Genomic DNA, 16,984 nt, shown 5'->3' on the forward strand with positions numbered 1-16,984 from the left:
TCTATCTATCTATCTATCTATCTATCTATCTATCTATCTATCTATCTTTTTTTTAAGTAGGCTCCATGCCCAAGCGGGGGGGCGGCGCGGTGTTGAACTCATGACCCTGTGATTAAGACCTATGCTGAGATCAAGAGTCAGATGTTTACCCAACTGACCGAGCCACCTAGGTGCCCCTATTGTTAATACTGCTAAATATGATAATAAAATTGTTATTCAAAGAAACGTCCACCTTTTATTTTTTATTTTATTTTATTTTATTTTTTTTTTAATTTTTTTTTTTCAACGTTTATTTATTTTTGGGACAGAGAGAGACAGAGCATGAACGGGGGAGGGGCAGAGAGAGAGGGAGACACAGAATCGGAAACAGGCTCCAGGCTCTGAGCCATCAGCCCAGAGCCTGACGCGGGGCTCGAACTCACGGACACGCGAGATCGTGACCTGGCTGAAGTCGGACGCTTAACCGACTGCGCCACCCAGGCGCCCCATCCACCTTTTATTTTTATTTTTTAGAGAGAGAGAAAGAGAACGTGGAAAGTGGGGGAATCCCAAGCAGGCTCCACTCTCTCAGCATGGAGCCCAACTTGGGGCATGATCCCATGAACTGTGAGATCATGACCTGAGCCGAAATGAAAAGTTGGATGTTCAACTGGCTGAGCCACCCAGGTGCCCTAAAGAAATGTCCCTTTAAAATTTTTATTTTATTAAAAAATTTATTTATTATTTTTTTCAGGCAAACTGCCACATACAAATACAGTGCCTCATTTGGATGTCTGGAACCTTGGAAGCTTGACTCACCTACTTCTCCTACAAATGGACCTTGAGAGCTTGTTTGGAGATTTTAGTAGGGGAGCACAGCTATTCATATACCCTTGACCAAAGAATAGTCCTCCTCTATCAGGGAAGATCATCCTCTGAGCACACAGCTTTGAAAGGAAAGCACATGGAATGTTGAGGGAAGAATGGGACACTTGCTTAGCCAGTCAGATAGGCCAAGTCAACAGTGGTGATCAATGGGGCTGACAGATGTCACAGCCAGGTCGCTCTTGCATCCCACCATTTTTTAGAAATACATAGTAGGCATGCCTGTGTGGCTTGGTTGGTTGAGCATCCAACTCTTGATTTCGGCTCAGGTCATGATCTCATGGTTTGTGGGATCAAGCCCTGTATCAGGCTCTGCACTGACAGTGATAAGACTGCTTGGAATGTTCTCTCTCTGTCCCTCCCCTGTGCTTGCACACTCCTCAAAATAAATAACTAAGCATTAAAAAAAGGAACTACACACTAAAGTATATAGACATGAAATGACACGATGACTAGGATCATCCTTAAAGTAATTCAGTAAAGAAAATAGAGAACAGACTAATGAGAGTTGATAAAATCTTGAAAATGCTGAATACAAGTAAAGTGTATATGGGGACTGTAATGTAGTATTTATTCTTGTGTATGTTTAGAGATGTTCACAGATGTTCACAATTAGGGGTGGCTAATTAGGCTGGCTCAGAAGGTAGAGCATGTGACTCTTGATCTCAGGGTCATGAGTTCAAGCAGGTGTGCAGCCTACTTAAAAAAAAAAATAGAAATGTTCACAATTAAAACATAGATAGGAATACATTCCCCCCAGTGGAATGCCTAACATTTATATAAATGCAAATTACCATTATACTTAAAAAGGATTCAAATGAGGACAGCAAAAGAAATATGAACCATTCATTTCTTACAATGGTAAACACCTTTCTTTAAACAGAATGTTTAGAGGCACGTGGATGGCTCAGTCGGTTAAGGGTCTGACTTTAGCTCAGGTCAGGATCTCATGGTTCATGGGTTTGAGCTCCACATCGGGCTCTGTCCTGCCAGCTCAGAGTCTGGAGCCTACTTTGAATTCTCTGTCTCTCTCTCAAAAATAAACATTAAAAAGAAAATTAAAAAAAAAAAACAAAAAAAAAAGTTTAACTCATTGGACTCTTTGAAATTACATGCAAAAATTTTGTGTATGTGTCTGTATGCATTCTTTGAGGGTGAGGAGAGTTTTGATCAGATTGCCAAAAGGATCTGAAGTCCAAATAAAGGTTATAATCTATTTAATTAATTTTTTTTTCAACATTTATTTATTTTTGGGACAGAGAGAGACAGAGCATGAACGGGGGAGGGGCAGAGAGAGAGGGAGACACAGAATCGGAAACAGGCTCCAGGCTCTGAGCCATCGGCCCAGAGCCTGACGCGGGGCTCGAACTCACGGACCGCGAGATCGTGACCTGGCTGAAGTCGGACGCTTAACCGACTGCGCCACCCAGGCGCCCCAAGGTTATAATCTATTTAAAAAGATATTTTTAGGGTGCCTGGGTGGCTCAGTTGATTAAGTTTCTGACTTCGGCTCAGGTCATGATCTCACGGTTCATGAGTTCAAGGCTCTGTGCTAACAGCTCAGGGCCTGGAGCCTGCTTCAGATTTTCTGTCTCCCCCTCTCTCTCCACCTCCCCCACTCATGCTCTGTCTCTCTCTCAAAAATAAACATTAAAAAAAAAAATCTTTGGTAAAGATTTCATTCACATACCAAGATAAAGTTCTCACGTATTGTAAAAACTTACAGTTTTGACCAAGTGGATCCCCCAAGTTTTCATGCTTTAGTGCAATCTTGCTATAACACACTGTCATCATAACCTAAATACTTCCGAAAATAACCCCCTCTCAAACCCAAGTGTAAGACTAAAGCTCACTCAAAAGAAAACAAATAAGCATAGTATTAACAGTATGATCTTAAGGGGAAAAAAAATCCTACCTTCTGAAGTTCTCCTACAATGACAGTGAACTGATGTTCACAAAGAAGTTTCCATAAAGCCAGAGCCTGGTATGATTTTCGAACCAACTGCTGGATTGCCTGAAGTGAAACCTTTTCACTCAGCTGAGCCTCTAATTACAAAACACAACTAATGAAGTTTTAAAAAATGACATAGTTCATTTTAAAGTAAGGCAACACTTTAACATCAATAAAAACAACTACAGTTAAAGGTGAAATCCTCATTGTTCTCCTCCCTCCCCTTATCATAGGTAACCATGATCATGACTTGTTGAACTCATGATTTCACGCTGTCATTATGTATATGTGCTTCTGTGTGCATGTGTGTACACATAAACGACAAAAACACTGCAGTTTCTAAACAATTCAAACTGATGCTTTTTCCATCCACTTGTATTTTCACAGGCTATCTATATTAAAAAACATAAATCTAGTATTACTAGATGTTCTATCATGTAAGTATACCACAGTTGGGTCCATCTTCCTCCTTAAGGATATTTATATTCCCATGCTTTGCTACTAAAACAATAGTGTAATAAACATCCTTAAGAAAGGTCTCTGGAAAGCACAGTCAGATTTTTCTAGGATTATGTTGTTTAAACCCTGGATTAAGATAAACTGGCAAAAAACAATAAAGATAAATTGGCGATCCAGAAACCAATATTGCACTGTATGTTAACCAAAATTTTAAAAATAAATCACACACACACACACACACACACACACACACACACACACACACACAGAGTAAGACAAACTGGTGAGCCATGAAACCAGTCAGGCATGACAGCGTTTTTTCTCTTAAAAAGAAATAGGAAAAAAAAAAAAAAAGGAAACAATAAAAAAGAAAAGAAATATTAGAGTATAAAACAGGTAGTTATTTCCTACAGTTTTGTTTCAGTTGTGTGTGTCTGCTTTCAAACATCAGGGTCATACTGTAAAATTATTTCTCACTGTGGGGAAAAAAGTCTCATAAAGACTCCTTTATGATGTATTCTTAGAAGTGAAACTGCTGGCTTTGAATATATACATTTTCAGCTTTTATAGGATATGATCAAAATGATCTCCAAATAGTCATTTCAGTATACACTGCTAACAATTTGAATCCTCCCTTTTGTTTAAACCCTTACCAATGTTTGGTACTGTCAGGCTTAAGGCCTTAGTGAAATACCAACAGCAATGATGAAAAAAACATATACAAAACAGTAAACAGAAAACAGATTTAGCAGGAACAAAAGTAAATGGCTGGGTCTCAATTAGCAAATTTCTATCAGTCAGAATAAGTGGCTCAAACAATATAAAATTAAAAAAACTTTTAAAAAACTGCATGGCAGGCCAAATAACTATTTATAATTATTCCAATTTTTTTCTGGAATAATTGATGATTAGAAGTTTCCCATTCCCTTGTTCTTAGTTGTTACTATTTATAACAGACCAAAAAAAAGTTCAATTCACATTTTTAACTCTAGAAAAATGTGTTACTAATCAAGATGTGAAGAAACTGAAACACTTTGTGAACTACTAGTAGAAATGTAAAATGGTGCATGGAAAACAGTATTGTGGTGTGGTGTGGTAAAAACAGAATACCAGGGGCGCCTGGGTGGCGCAGTCGGTTAAGCGTCCGACTTCAGCCAGGTCACGATCTCGCGGTCCGTGAGTTCGAGCCCCGCGTCGGGCTCTGAGCTGACAGCTCAGAGCCTGGAGCCTGTTTCCGATTCTGTGTCTCCCTCTCTCTCTGCCCCTCCCCCGTTCATGCTCTGTCTCTCTCTGTCCCAAAAATAAATAAACATTGAAAAAAAAAATTAAAAAAAAAAAACAACAACAAAAAAAACCAGAATACCATATGATCCAGCTATTCCATGTCTGGATGTATAACAAAAGAACTTAAAAGAACTGAAAATTTCTATTTGTACACCACGTTCATAGCAGAATTGTTCACAATGCTTCAGAGATGCAAGCAACCCAGTGTCCACCAACAACGGATGAATGGATCAACAAAGTGTGGTATAGGTATTCTCTGCATTTTGAAAGTTCATGTTACATCACTTTGCTTCTATGAAAGATCTACATTACTACCTCATATCATTAACTGAAAGAAATTCAAAGAGGATTTTCGCTTTCATGGAAAAAACCCCCAAAACAGCATTCATTGTTGGTTTTGCAGTGAGCCATTATAGAAGCAGCATGCACCCCTCCAAGCACCCTCCCCAGAAACCACACACAGCATCTCAGCGTTAAACCGCCATAGCTTTGAAATGTGTCTCTGGGCATCTGTGTTTTATCTCTAAATGTGTCCTAAGGTGGGGCGCCTGGCTGGCTCAGTCAGAAAAGCCTGATACTCTGGGGCACCAGGGTGGCTCAGTCGGTTAAGCCTCCGACTTCGGCTCAGGTTGTGATCTCGTGGTCCATGAGTTTGAGCCCCATGTAGGGCTCTGTGCTGACAGCTCAGAGCCTAGAGCCTGCTTTGGATACTGTGTCTCCCATTCTTTCTGCTCCTCCCCTACTCATGCTCTGTCTCTCTCTCTCTCTCTGTCAAAAATAAACATTAAAAACAGAAAAAAAGAAAAGAAAGGCCTGATACTCTTGATCTTGGGGTGGTGACTTTGAGCCCCAAGATGGGTGTGGAGATTACTAAAATAAGTAAACTTTAAAAAAATGTGTCTTAAGGAACAGAAAAGCCTAAGAAAGGTTATTTTTTGTGTCTGGGAATGCTCAAAACCTTTTCCATATCAACGAATGGTAATTGCTTCTTCACTTTATGTCATTTAGCTTATGAAAGGTTTCCCAGGAACACTCCACTTTCAGGGAGCAGGGGAAACCTATATAGACATACAGTGAAATAACATTAAGTCTTAAAAAGAAATTCTGACGCATGCTACAACACGGATGAACTCTGAAGACATTAATTATGCTAGCTGAAAGAAGCCAGTTGAAAGCTGATCACTGTATAATTCCACTTATAGGAGATATATAAGGTACTCGAATTCATAGAGGAAAAACAAACAAAAATGATGGCTGTTAGGGGCTGGGGCAGGGGAAATTGCTTCATGAGTACAGAGTTCTAGTATAGGAGGATGGAAAAAATTCTGGAGATGGATAGTGGTGACCTCTGCACAACAGTGTGAGTGTACTGAATGCCAATGAACTCTATATTTAAAAATGGTTAAAATGGTAAATTTTATGTCTATTTTATTTTATTTATTTATTTTTTTCAACGTTTATTTATTTTTCAGACAGAGACAGACAGAGCATGAATGGGGGAGGGGCAGAGAGAGAGGGAGGCACAGAATCGGAAACAGGCTCCAGGCTCTGAGCCATCAGCCCAGAGCCTGACGCGGGGCTCGAACTCACGGACCGCGAGATCGTGACCTGGCTGAAGTCGGACGCTTAACCGACTGCGCCACCCAGGCGCCCCTATTTTATGTCTATTTTACAATTAAAAACTCATTAAACACAGGTGTGTATAATGTTCTCTAGTAAAGGAAAGGAAAAAAAATTAATGGGTTGAAAGTTATGGAAATACAAGAGATCCATATTGTCCCACTTTTCCCAACCATACTGATGTTATTTTAATAAAAAATATTTGGGTTACCAAAAAACTAAATCTTATTGAGAGATGTCCACTGTTTTCTATTCACTGAATAGAACTCTTTATTGGGGGCATGTTCAGTTAACTGATCAGAAGGAATAACTTACCATGAAACTTCCTCTGCAGCTCCTGCTGCATTTGCTGGGTATTTCCATTTTCAGGACGCATGAATCCTATCAGCCTCTGCTGCACTTTGGCAGTTGTACTAAAACAGAAATTCCAGAATTTGTGTTTTCAACAGCTTTACTGAGATATATTCAACCATTTAAAGTACACAATTTAGTTTTTCAAAATATACCCATACAGTTGTGCAACTGTCACCACAATCTAATTTTAGAATATTTTTACCCACTCCCTATTAGTAGCCAATCTCCATCTCTCCTACTCCTACCCTAAGTAATTGCTAATCTACTTTGTCTCTGTAAGATTGCCTGTTCTGGTTATTTCACACAAATGAACTAGAATACACTATAAATATTCTTTTCCTCTGTGGAATAGTGAAATAATCACTGACAAATCAATGATAATGATTTGAAACTGAAGCATTTTAATCTCTGAGATGCTTAAAGTTTCACTGAGAATAGATGGATAATAAATAATAGCTTCCTTTTATTGAACACTTGTTTTGCCTCCACCGATTTAATACAATACTCCCACTTGTATAAGGTAAATATTATTAAGAATACCATTTTACATACTACCCAAAGCAATCTACATATTCAATGCAATCCCTATCAAAATAACACCAGCATTCTTCAGAGCTAGAAGAAACAATCCTAAAATTTGTATGGAATCAATAAAGACCCCAAATAGCCAAAGCAATCTTGAAAAAGAAAACCAAAGCAGGAGACATCACAATCCCAGACTTCAAGCTGAATTACAAAGCTGTAATCATCAAGACAGTATGGTAGTGGCACAAAAACAGACACTCAGATCAATGGAACAGAAAAGAGAACCCAGCAATGGATCCACAAATGCATGGCCGACTAATCTTTGACAAAGCAGGAAAGAATATCCAATGGAATAAAGTCTCTTCAGCAAGTGGTGCTGAGAAAACTGGACAGCGACATGCAGAAGAATGAACCTGGCTCACTTTCTTACCCCACACACAAGAATAAACTCAAAATGGATGAAAGACCTAAATGTAAGACCGGAAGCCATCAAAATCCTCGAGGAGAAAGCAGGCAAAAACCTCTTTGATCTTGCCTGCAGCAACTTCTTACCCAACGCATCTCCAGAGGCAAGGGAAACAAAAGCAAAAATGAACTACTGGGACCTCATCAAAATAAAAAGCTTCTGCACAGCGAAGGAAACAATCAGCAAAACTAAAAGGCAACTGACTGAATGGGAGAAGATATCTGCAAACAACATATCAAAGGGTTAGTATCCAAAATCTATAAAGAACTTCTCAAACTCCACACCCAAAAAACAAATAATCCAGCAAAGAAATGGGAAAAAGACATGAATTGACACTTTTCCAAAGAAGACATCCAGATGGCCAAGAGACACATGAAAAAATGCTCAACATCACTCATCATCAGGGAAATACAAATCAAAACCACAATGAGAGACCACCTCACACCTGTCAGAATGACTAACATTAACAATTCAGGCAACAACAGATGTTGGCAAGGATGCAGAGAAAGAGGATCTGTTTTGCACTGCTGGTGGGAATGCAAACTGGTGCAGCCACTCTGGAAAACTATCTGGAGGTTCCTCAAAAAACTAAAAATAGAACTACCCTACGACCCAGCAATTGCACTACTAGGCATTTATCCAAGGGATACAGGTGTGCTGTTTCGAAGGGACACATGCACCCCAATGTTTATAGCAGCACTAGCAACAATAGCCAAAGTATATATATGTGTGTGTGTGTGTGTGTATATGCGTGTGTATATATATATGTATATGTATGTGTGTATACACACTCACACAATGTAGTATTACTCAGCAATCAAAAATAATGAAATCTTGCCATCCAACTACATGTATGGAACTAGAGGGTATTATGCTAAGTGAAATTAGCCAGAGAAAGATAAATATCATATGACTTCACTCATATGAGGACTTTAAGATACAAAACAGATGAACATAAGGGAAGGGAAAGAAAAATAATATAAAAACAGGGAGGGGGATAAAACATAAGAGACTCTTAAATATGGAGAACAAACAGAGGGTTGCTGGAGGGGTTGTGGGAGGGGGGATAGGCTAAATGCACAAGGAGCACTAAGGAATCTACTCCTGAAATCGTTGCACTATATGCTAACTAACTTGGATGTAAATTTAAAAAATTAATTACTTTAAAAGAAAAAAAAAAGAATCCCATTTTACAGATGAAGAAACATCAGGACAAAAGTAAAAAGCAAAGAACCTACTGTAAGGTAATACTGGCCACTGAGAGAAATGAGCAGGTAAGAGCATTTGGGGCTCGTTGCGTGAAGAATCTGATACTTCAGCTCTTAATGTAACTTCAGGGGATGTGAAGAAAAGAATGATGAACTTTCAGGAGAAATTTTTGTTTGACAACTGATAGAGACAATAAATTTCATATTAAAAAAATTTTGGAAAGCTAAAAAAAAAGATTTTAACTTTAAAAGTATATGACTATTGAAACTATGGTAGGTATAATGTAGGATGAAGCAAATGATTATGTCAATATTAATAGAAAATAAGATTTTTAGGGAAAAAGCAATACAAAAATAAAAGAAATGGAGCAAAACCCTGTAATTTTAAACCTTTCACAACAGTACAAACTCGCAATTTTATTAGAAAATACAGACAAAACAACATACAGCATGACTAGTAGCAAAGAACACCTCTAGCTATAATCCTTAACACCCTTTCCTACCAAAAGAAATCAGGGTTCCCTGGAGAAATGGCTGATTCCAGGCAGAGGACAGGAATTGTACCAAGTGAACCTAGAACATCTTGTCATATTAGGAAGCAAAGAAGTTACCAAAGAAAACTCAAAATACTGACAGAAAACCGTCAAAACTCAAGCAGACTGAAGAGGCAAAACATTGGGACATCTTGCATTACAAAAACAATCTGCAGTGAATGAAACACACTAAATACATTAAAACCATGTATTCATAATGGTTATTAATAAAAACCTTGACTGATGGCACCAGCCTAGATGGAGTAAGCCTGCTACAGCCTCTTTCACTGACTACAAAACTGAAAACCCTGGATGGAATACAAAGAGCAACTACTCACTGAGGACTCTGAAAAGTCAGTTAAGTGCAAACAGACTTAGCGGGGAAGTCAAAACTCAAACGACAAGCCATTCATACTGGGATTTTCCCGTACTCCTTTATTTCGGCTTTGTTCAAAAGTGAACTGACTTTCAAAACTGTATGGACAAAACAAAACAAAACACGAAGCAAAACAAAACTGTATGGGCAGTAAATCTCCCAGGAAACATGCAGCAATGTCTGGAGACATTCTAACTGTCACGACTGGGGAGGACTACTGGTATCTAGTAGACAGAGGCCAAGGATACTCGTAAACATCCTATAACGCACAGGACAGTCCCCTCAATGAATAATTACCCAGTCCCCAGTGTCTTCAGTCCCGAGACTGAGAAACCCCGGAACAGATAAACTGGGAAAAGGGGGCTTGTGGTCCCAAAAGTTTGAAGCAAATCAGTTCTTTCTCTTGACGATTTGCCCCAAAGGTACCACCATTTCCACAATACTATGACATCAAAGGAGTGAAAAATGAAAGGGAATACTAGCTTTCTATCCCGAGGACCAGTAAAAGGAGTTCCTGGGAGCTAGAGAATTTGTGGGAAATCAGAACAAAAAGGGGCTGGAAAGGAGATCCCCTAAGTCTGTGTATGATCAACACAACCTCTGGGCTCACCCCTGAAGCCATATATATGGAACATACTCAAAGAAGCACAGCAAAGACTCAAAGAACTGAACTGAGATATAAACTACTGCACAAGTCCCAGAATAACCCTGAGAGGCTCATGCGTGGGACAGACCTAAAGAGTACAGCAACAGCTTTGAAAACTAAGCTGATACTGAAATCAGTGCCCACAGAATCCAAGGCAGAACCTGTGGTCTGAAGTTAAGTAGGTAGATTACTTGCTGAAATAAACAAGACTGACATTCTCAAAGGGAATGATATATGCAACAACACGGATCAATCTCTGACTACAGAAAAGAAGCCAGAATCAATGTATATGACATATTAGAAAAGGCGAAGTAGAGGGGTAAAGAAGAGCTCATTTGTGGCCAGGCTTAGGGGTGAGAAAAGGGTATGAATACAAGAGAAAGCACAAGAGAACTTGGGGGCAGGATGGAACTGTTCTGTATTTTGGTTGTGGTGATAGTTACATGACACTACGCATCCACCAAAACTCTTAAAACCTCACACGGAAAAAGGGTGGATTTTACTACGTACCTTAAAGCCAAAACTGCTCATCTCTAAAGGCTGCTAGAAACCAATTCATTCTATTAATTTGGCAAATAAAGGCAAAGAAGTAACCATTTATCCATACTTTCAAATAAAATGAATATCAGGGTAGCCAAATAACTGAAGGGAGGATTTAAAATGATTATTACGCAGGACATCAGTGCAGCAAGTGTGTCTCCTCTACCACACAGGGTGACTGGGCAGAGTTTAATCACATACCTTCTTCTATGTGAGGTAAACTGCCCACAAGCAAGATGGTGGATTTGCTGCAGAGGACTACAGTAGGGTCTACTGTTGCTGGTTATACTGCTCCTTAGCAAAATCCAGGTTATCATCACAAACATGCGGAAGGGGGAGTAGGCAGATTAGATGGGATTAACCTAACAGGGTAATCCACTGGAATACCCTATTGCTAATATAGATCCTTCTTTGAGTCCACTGGCAACTTTACGCTCTAACTGGGAACCCTAAGATCCAACTGCTAAGGGTTGGAGAGAGCGTTGGCAAAAAGTAAACAAAACGAACATCACATCTCATCTGGTTGGCCCTAGCATCCGGGCTCATATTTCCTCCCTAGCATCCAGGCTCAGATTTCCTCCGAAACCAAATGATAGTACATTAAACAATGCAGGGGGTTGACATTGCTACAGTCTCCCAACTCACTTAAAGAGAAACCTCAGCTTCACTAGTCTGGCATGCTGAGAGTTGAAATCTAGCACTTGACCTAATTTCAGCTTCCTACCATATTCTTACCATATTCTGGGGCAAAATTAGCCATGAAACTGTCACAAGAATTTTTCTCACATGATGATCTGCTACTGAACACTGACAACAACTGCTGAGTAGATCTATACTGGTTACCGATACTAGTCAGTATATACATTAATTTCTAAATATAGCCAGAAAAATATCACCAGATACAATGTATTTATTAGCTGGGAAAAGACAGACTATGCTGGGCAGCTGAAACCAACAGCTCCCAATGAAACAACTAATGTAGAAAATATGAAAAACTTGAAAAAGAAATCAATTGTATTCTTAGTGAAATTTGGGATTCACATTAGAAATGTTAATTGCCATGAAAAAGGGAAAATAGAAGAGCTCTTAGAGTTAAAAATATAATGGCCAGAAAAAAAATTTATCAGAGAAACTGAACAGATGCTATTTAAAATATAATAAGTGATTGATGGAGAGCCTGGGTGGCTCAGTCAGTTAAGCATTCGACTTCGGTTCAGGTCATGATCTCAGTTTGTGGGTTTGAGTCCTGCATCGGGCTCTGTGCTGATAGCTCATAGCGTGCAGCCTGCTTTGGATTCTGTATGTCCCTCTTTCTCTTCCCTTGCCCTGTTCATGCTCTGTCTCTCTCTCTCTCAAAATTAAATATTAAAAAAAATTTTTTAAGTAAAGAAATAAAATGTAATTAACGATTGAGAACATCAATGCTAGGAATTCTGTACTTCACAGAATGACCACCATTACAACAAAAGGAATGAAGGAAATTATGGAAGAAAAGAGAAGAAACAGAGGCTAGAACTAGGAGAGTTGATAGGATTTTCCAAAGAGAAGGGAAATGATCAGATAGTACATTAAAAAATAATAAAAGAAAATTCACCAAGGCTTAAAAGTCTAGTTCTAAATGCTCATTAAGGAAGTTTAGTTCTCAACACTCAGTGAAGAAAAACATAGTAAAGATGTTATGGAAAACTGCTAAATCTTCAGTAATAGAAACAGCATAAAAATTTTCAAAATTAACACAAACTATTTACAGAGAAAAGAGAATCAGAAAAGTAATGCACGTTTCCTCTGCAATATAAAAATTTAGGAAGAAAATGGAACAAACTGTAAACAAAGATCTGAAAAAAATGACTACGACCTTACAATTCCATACCCATTAGGCAATAAAAAGGAGTGAAGTACAGATTTATGCTGCAACACGGACCTTGAACATGAACCTCAAAATATGCTAAGCAAAAAAATCTGGATTCTAAAGACCACAAGTTATATAATTCCATTTATATGACCTGTTAAAAATAGGCAAATTTACAGAGATAGGATAGATTAATAATTGGGACTAAGAGGAGGAAATGACTGCAAATGGACAGGAGAAATGTCTTGGGGTTGAAGGAAATGTTCTAAAAATGGACTGTGGTGATGGTTGCACAATTCTTTTTTTTAATGTTTATTTTTGAGAGAGAGATAGAGTTTGAGCAGGACAGGAGCAGAGAGAGAGAGAGAGCGGGGGAGACAAAGAATCTAAAGCAGGCTCCAGGCTCTTAGCTGTCAGCACAGAGCCCAACGTGGGGCTCAAACTCACGAACTGTGAGATCATGACTGAGCCGAAGGTGGACGCTCAACCGACTGAGCCACCCAGGTGCCCAGACTGCACAATTCTATATATTTACTAATAGTTGTTGAACCAAACATTTAAAATAAGTGATTTTTGTGGCATATAAATTACATATTAAGAAGCTATTAAAAAATACTCAGTGAGACTAATGTTGCAGACATGAAGGATATTGGTTGAAATTAGGAAATTTGTTAATAAAGGAAAAAATACAATCATCTCTAAAAATGCAGACATCTGACAAACTCCAATACTCATTTTATATGAATATTCAATAAAACAGAAATGGATGAATACTTTCTTAGTATGATAAATTGTATCTGTGCAGGCATCTTCTTTAATGGGGAAACATTACAAGCTTTCCCACTAAAGTCAGGAATAAGATCTGGATGCCCACTTTATCTCCACCACTATTTAACACTGCGTTGGAGACATTAACTTACACAGGCAAGAGAAAGCAACTATAGATAGACAGGAAAAAGGTAAAACTATCTCAATTTGCAGATGACAGGATTAATTTTTAAAAAATCCAAAAAACTCAGCAAGAAAACTACTAACTAAAGAGAAATTAGTAAAGGTTCAGGGTATAAAATTAACAGACATTTGCAGTTATAACTGTAAAGTTCAATACACTGAGGAACTATTAAAAGAAGAACATAATGTGAAAAAACAAAACAAATAAACAACAACAACAAAAGCACCTTACAACTAAAATTCCAGATAATTTCCAGGAAGGATAGTGGTGGAGGGCAGGGGAAAAAACAAAGATTAATAGCTTCTGTCCAATTATTAATGCTGACAGACGTGTATTTTTCAGAATTTAAAACTACCTACCAGAGAAAGAAAATCATATATAAAACTTCTAAGTCTGTGTTTGGGATAGGGAGAGGTCTGATCAATACAGTAAAATAAGGGGATGGGAAAGGAAAGAAAAACAAACAGAAAACACAACAAAAAGCATAAATTAAGGATGTGAGAATAAGATCAAACATATAACTAATGCCAACTACAAGGGAAGAAGTTAAATTATCCTATTAAAAGATAAAGACTCTTAAACTAAGTTAACAGAAGAGGGAAGAAATCAATTTGTATGGAAGATATAATTTAGGGTGCCTGGGTGGCTCAGGTCATAATCTCACGGTTCATGAGCTCAAGCCCCAGATTGGGCTCTGTGCTGACAGTGCAGAGCCTGCTTTGGATCCTCTGTGCCCCGTCTCCCCCCCTGCCGGCCGGCTCTCCCCTGCTCGTGCTCCTGCACTCTTCCTCTCTCAAAAATGAATAAACATTAAAAAAATATATATATATATATGTTAAAGTGTTCCAAAGGTTAATATTAAAGAAAATTGGTATAATTTTCTCATGAGACAATTAAATACTACATACCAACATTTTAAAAAGCCCTCATACCCAATTCTACTTGCCAAAAAATTCATCTGAAGATTACTAAACAAGTACACCAACACCTATAAATAATGGAAAAATACGAAGCCAATATAAAAATAATTTATTCCACTGATTTGGAATGTTCTAAAAGATACACTAAGTACATATAATGTTTCATAAAAGTATGCCTAGTTAGACTCTATTTGCAGATTTATCTATTTTTATCTATCTATCTATCTATCTATCTATCTATCTATCTAGGGAGAAGACCTAAGGTTAGAACAGCAGGAGAAAATGTACAATGTTGAATATGATGTCACAGAACAGTCTCTCTGTCCCACTGAGTGACAGCTGCCACTGGCATAGTTCCAAGGCAAGGAGGCAATCAAGGGTTTTCTTTCAGCACCAGCTACCAAATCCGGGCCCCACTGTCTGGGGGAGGACCTGTGAAAGTGCTATGTTTGCAATATAGTTTTAAAGAAATGCACAGTGAGATATTTTATGAGTATCAAGATATTTTATGTTATACTTCAGATCATAAATTTTCTGGGCAGTGAAATTTTTTACAACAAACCCATTTCTATAATTAAAAAAAAGCTCATCCTAAACATGTCCACACAAAAACTTTTACAGGTATGTTCACATCACCCTTATTCATAACAACGAAAAAGCTTCACAACCAAATGAGCATCACCTGATGAAATGAAAAATGAAACAGAGTACTGATACACACTAAAACATATGAACCTTGAAAACAGAATAAAAGAACGAAGCCAGAAACAAAAGGCCACACATTTGCACTTATATAAAAGACCCAGAATACGGCAGACGCATAGAGACAGATCAGTGGTTGCTAGGAGCTGGAAGGGAAACAGGGAGAGCTATGGACCGAGTGTGTCTCACCAGGTTCCCATCTGACGGCATTAGGATGTAGGCCTTTGGGGGTAATTGGGTTTAGATGGGGTCACAACAGTGAAGCCCCCACGATGACATTAGCACCCTTAGAAGAAGAGACCAGAGAACCTGTCACCTAGTTTTCTCTCTGCCAGGTGAGGACACACAAAGAAAACAGTTATCTGTAAACCAGGAGGAGGGTCCTCACCAGAACCCAACCATGCTGGCACTGTGATCTCAGACTTGCAGCCCCCAGAACTGTGAGAAATAAATGATTGTTGTTTAAGCCATTCTATGGTATTACTGTTACTGCAGCCTAAGACAGGGAGTGATTGCTAATGGGTTAAGAGTTTCTTTCTGGGATGATGAAAGTGTTCTGGAATTAGATAGAGGTGATAATTGCATAACCTCATAAATACACTAAAAACCACTGAACTAAACATTTAAAAGAATTTTAAAACGTGAACTATATCTTGGAGAAAAAAGGGAAAATGAGTAAATAAATCTTATTTATTCTTACTTTGGATTTCCTAATGGTCCTCCTGCAAATTGGGAGTTTCTGTCTAGAAATTCTTGCAAACCTTTTAGTTCTTGTAGCACTGACTCCAGCAGCTGGGAGGGAACGCTACTTTCAATCTGTAAGGAAAAAAAGTATTTTCCAAAGTTTTAAAACACTGAAAAAGTGTATATGTAAAACACATACTTTTATATCTGTAACTCAATGTAAACTTTCAATTTTGAAGTATCCTATCTTCAAAAACATAATTATTTATCAATTTATGCTTCATGACCAGAATAAAGGGTTAGATACCACATCCCTCCTGTCCTGCTCTGATTTGTTAGGTATAATTTACAGACAGTAAAATCAGTACACCTTAAACAAACATCTTGATAGCTTTTTACGTTTTTAATACAGTCACTGCCCAGACCACAATATATTTCTAATACCCAAAAAGTTCTCTAATGCTCCTTCCTGGTCATTAGTTATTCCATACCCCAGGTAACCACTTTTCTTATCACCACAGGTTAGCTTTGCCTGTTCTTGAACTTCAGATAAATGAAATCATATACTATGTTAAGTAAATACATTCTTATTCTTAGAAACATGAACTTTTAAGAGTATCAGAATTGAAAAGATATTTGATATCTTTCCAATTTAAAAAGAAAAAGCTTAAAATAAATTGCATTTCTATTTTATGTTAAAAGAATTTTACTACCTCAATTTATGTTAATACAAAGTTTTAAAGAATCTTTTTTTTTTTTTTTAAATTTTTTTCAACGTTTATTTATTTTTGGGACAGAGAGAGACAGAGCGTGAACGGGCGAGGGGCAGAGAGAGAGGGAGACACAGAATCAGAATCAGGCTCCAGGCTCTGAGCCATCAGCCCAGAGCCCGACGCGGGGCTCGAACTCACGGACCGCGAGATCGTGACCTGGCTGAAGTCGGCCGCCTAACCGACTGCGCCACCCAGGCGCCCCTAAAGAATCTTTTTTTAAAGCACTCTACAAAGTATACCAACACATGGAAATCAGTACTTGGTCTGTGGAGTTTTGG

At 38.3% G+C, this 16,984-nt stretch overlaps 1 protein-coding gene and 1 non-coding gene across 2 annotated transcripts in view; both read right to left on the reverse strand.

The window, feature by feature from the left end:
* NUP155 (nucleoporin 155) overlaps nucleotides 1-16,984 on the reverse strand; it is a 73,064-nt gene that overhangs the window by 18,616 nt on the left and 37,464 nt on the right. Inside the window, exons 20-22 of the mRNA XM_040495626.1 lie at nucleotides 15,950-16,065; nucleotides 6,494-6,591; nucleotides 2,780-2,910 (exon numbers count right to left, since the gene is read on the reverse strand). Coding sequence (XP_040351560.1) covers nucleotides 2,780-2,910; nucleotides 6,494-6,591; nucleotides 15,950-16,065 — 345 coding nt within the window. The remainder of the gene's footprint in view (nucleotides 1-2,779; nucleotides 2,911-6,493; nucleotides 6,592-15,949; nucleotides 16,066-16,984) is intronic.
* Nucleotides 14,866-14,994, reverse strand: LOC121017017 (small nucleolar RNA SNORA30/SNORA37 family). Its single transcript, XR_005784590.1, has one exon. It is a non-coding gene; the product is annotated as a small nucleolar RNA SNORA30/SNORA37 family (small nucleolar RNA).

The sequence above is a fragment of the Herpailurus yagouaroundi genome, unplaced genomic scaffold (genome assembly GCF_014898765.1).
Source record: "Herpailurus yagouaroundi ecotype Mexico unplaced genomic scaffold, PumYag 29, whole genome shotgun sequence".
Classification (NCBI taxonomy): Eukaryota; Metazoa; Chordata; class Mammalia; order Carnivora; family Felidae; genus Herpailurus; species Herpailurus yagouaroundi.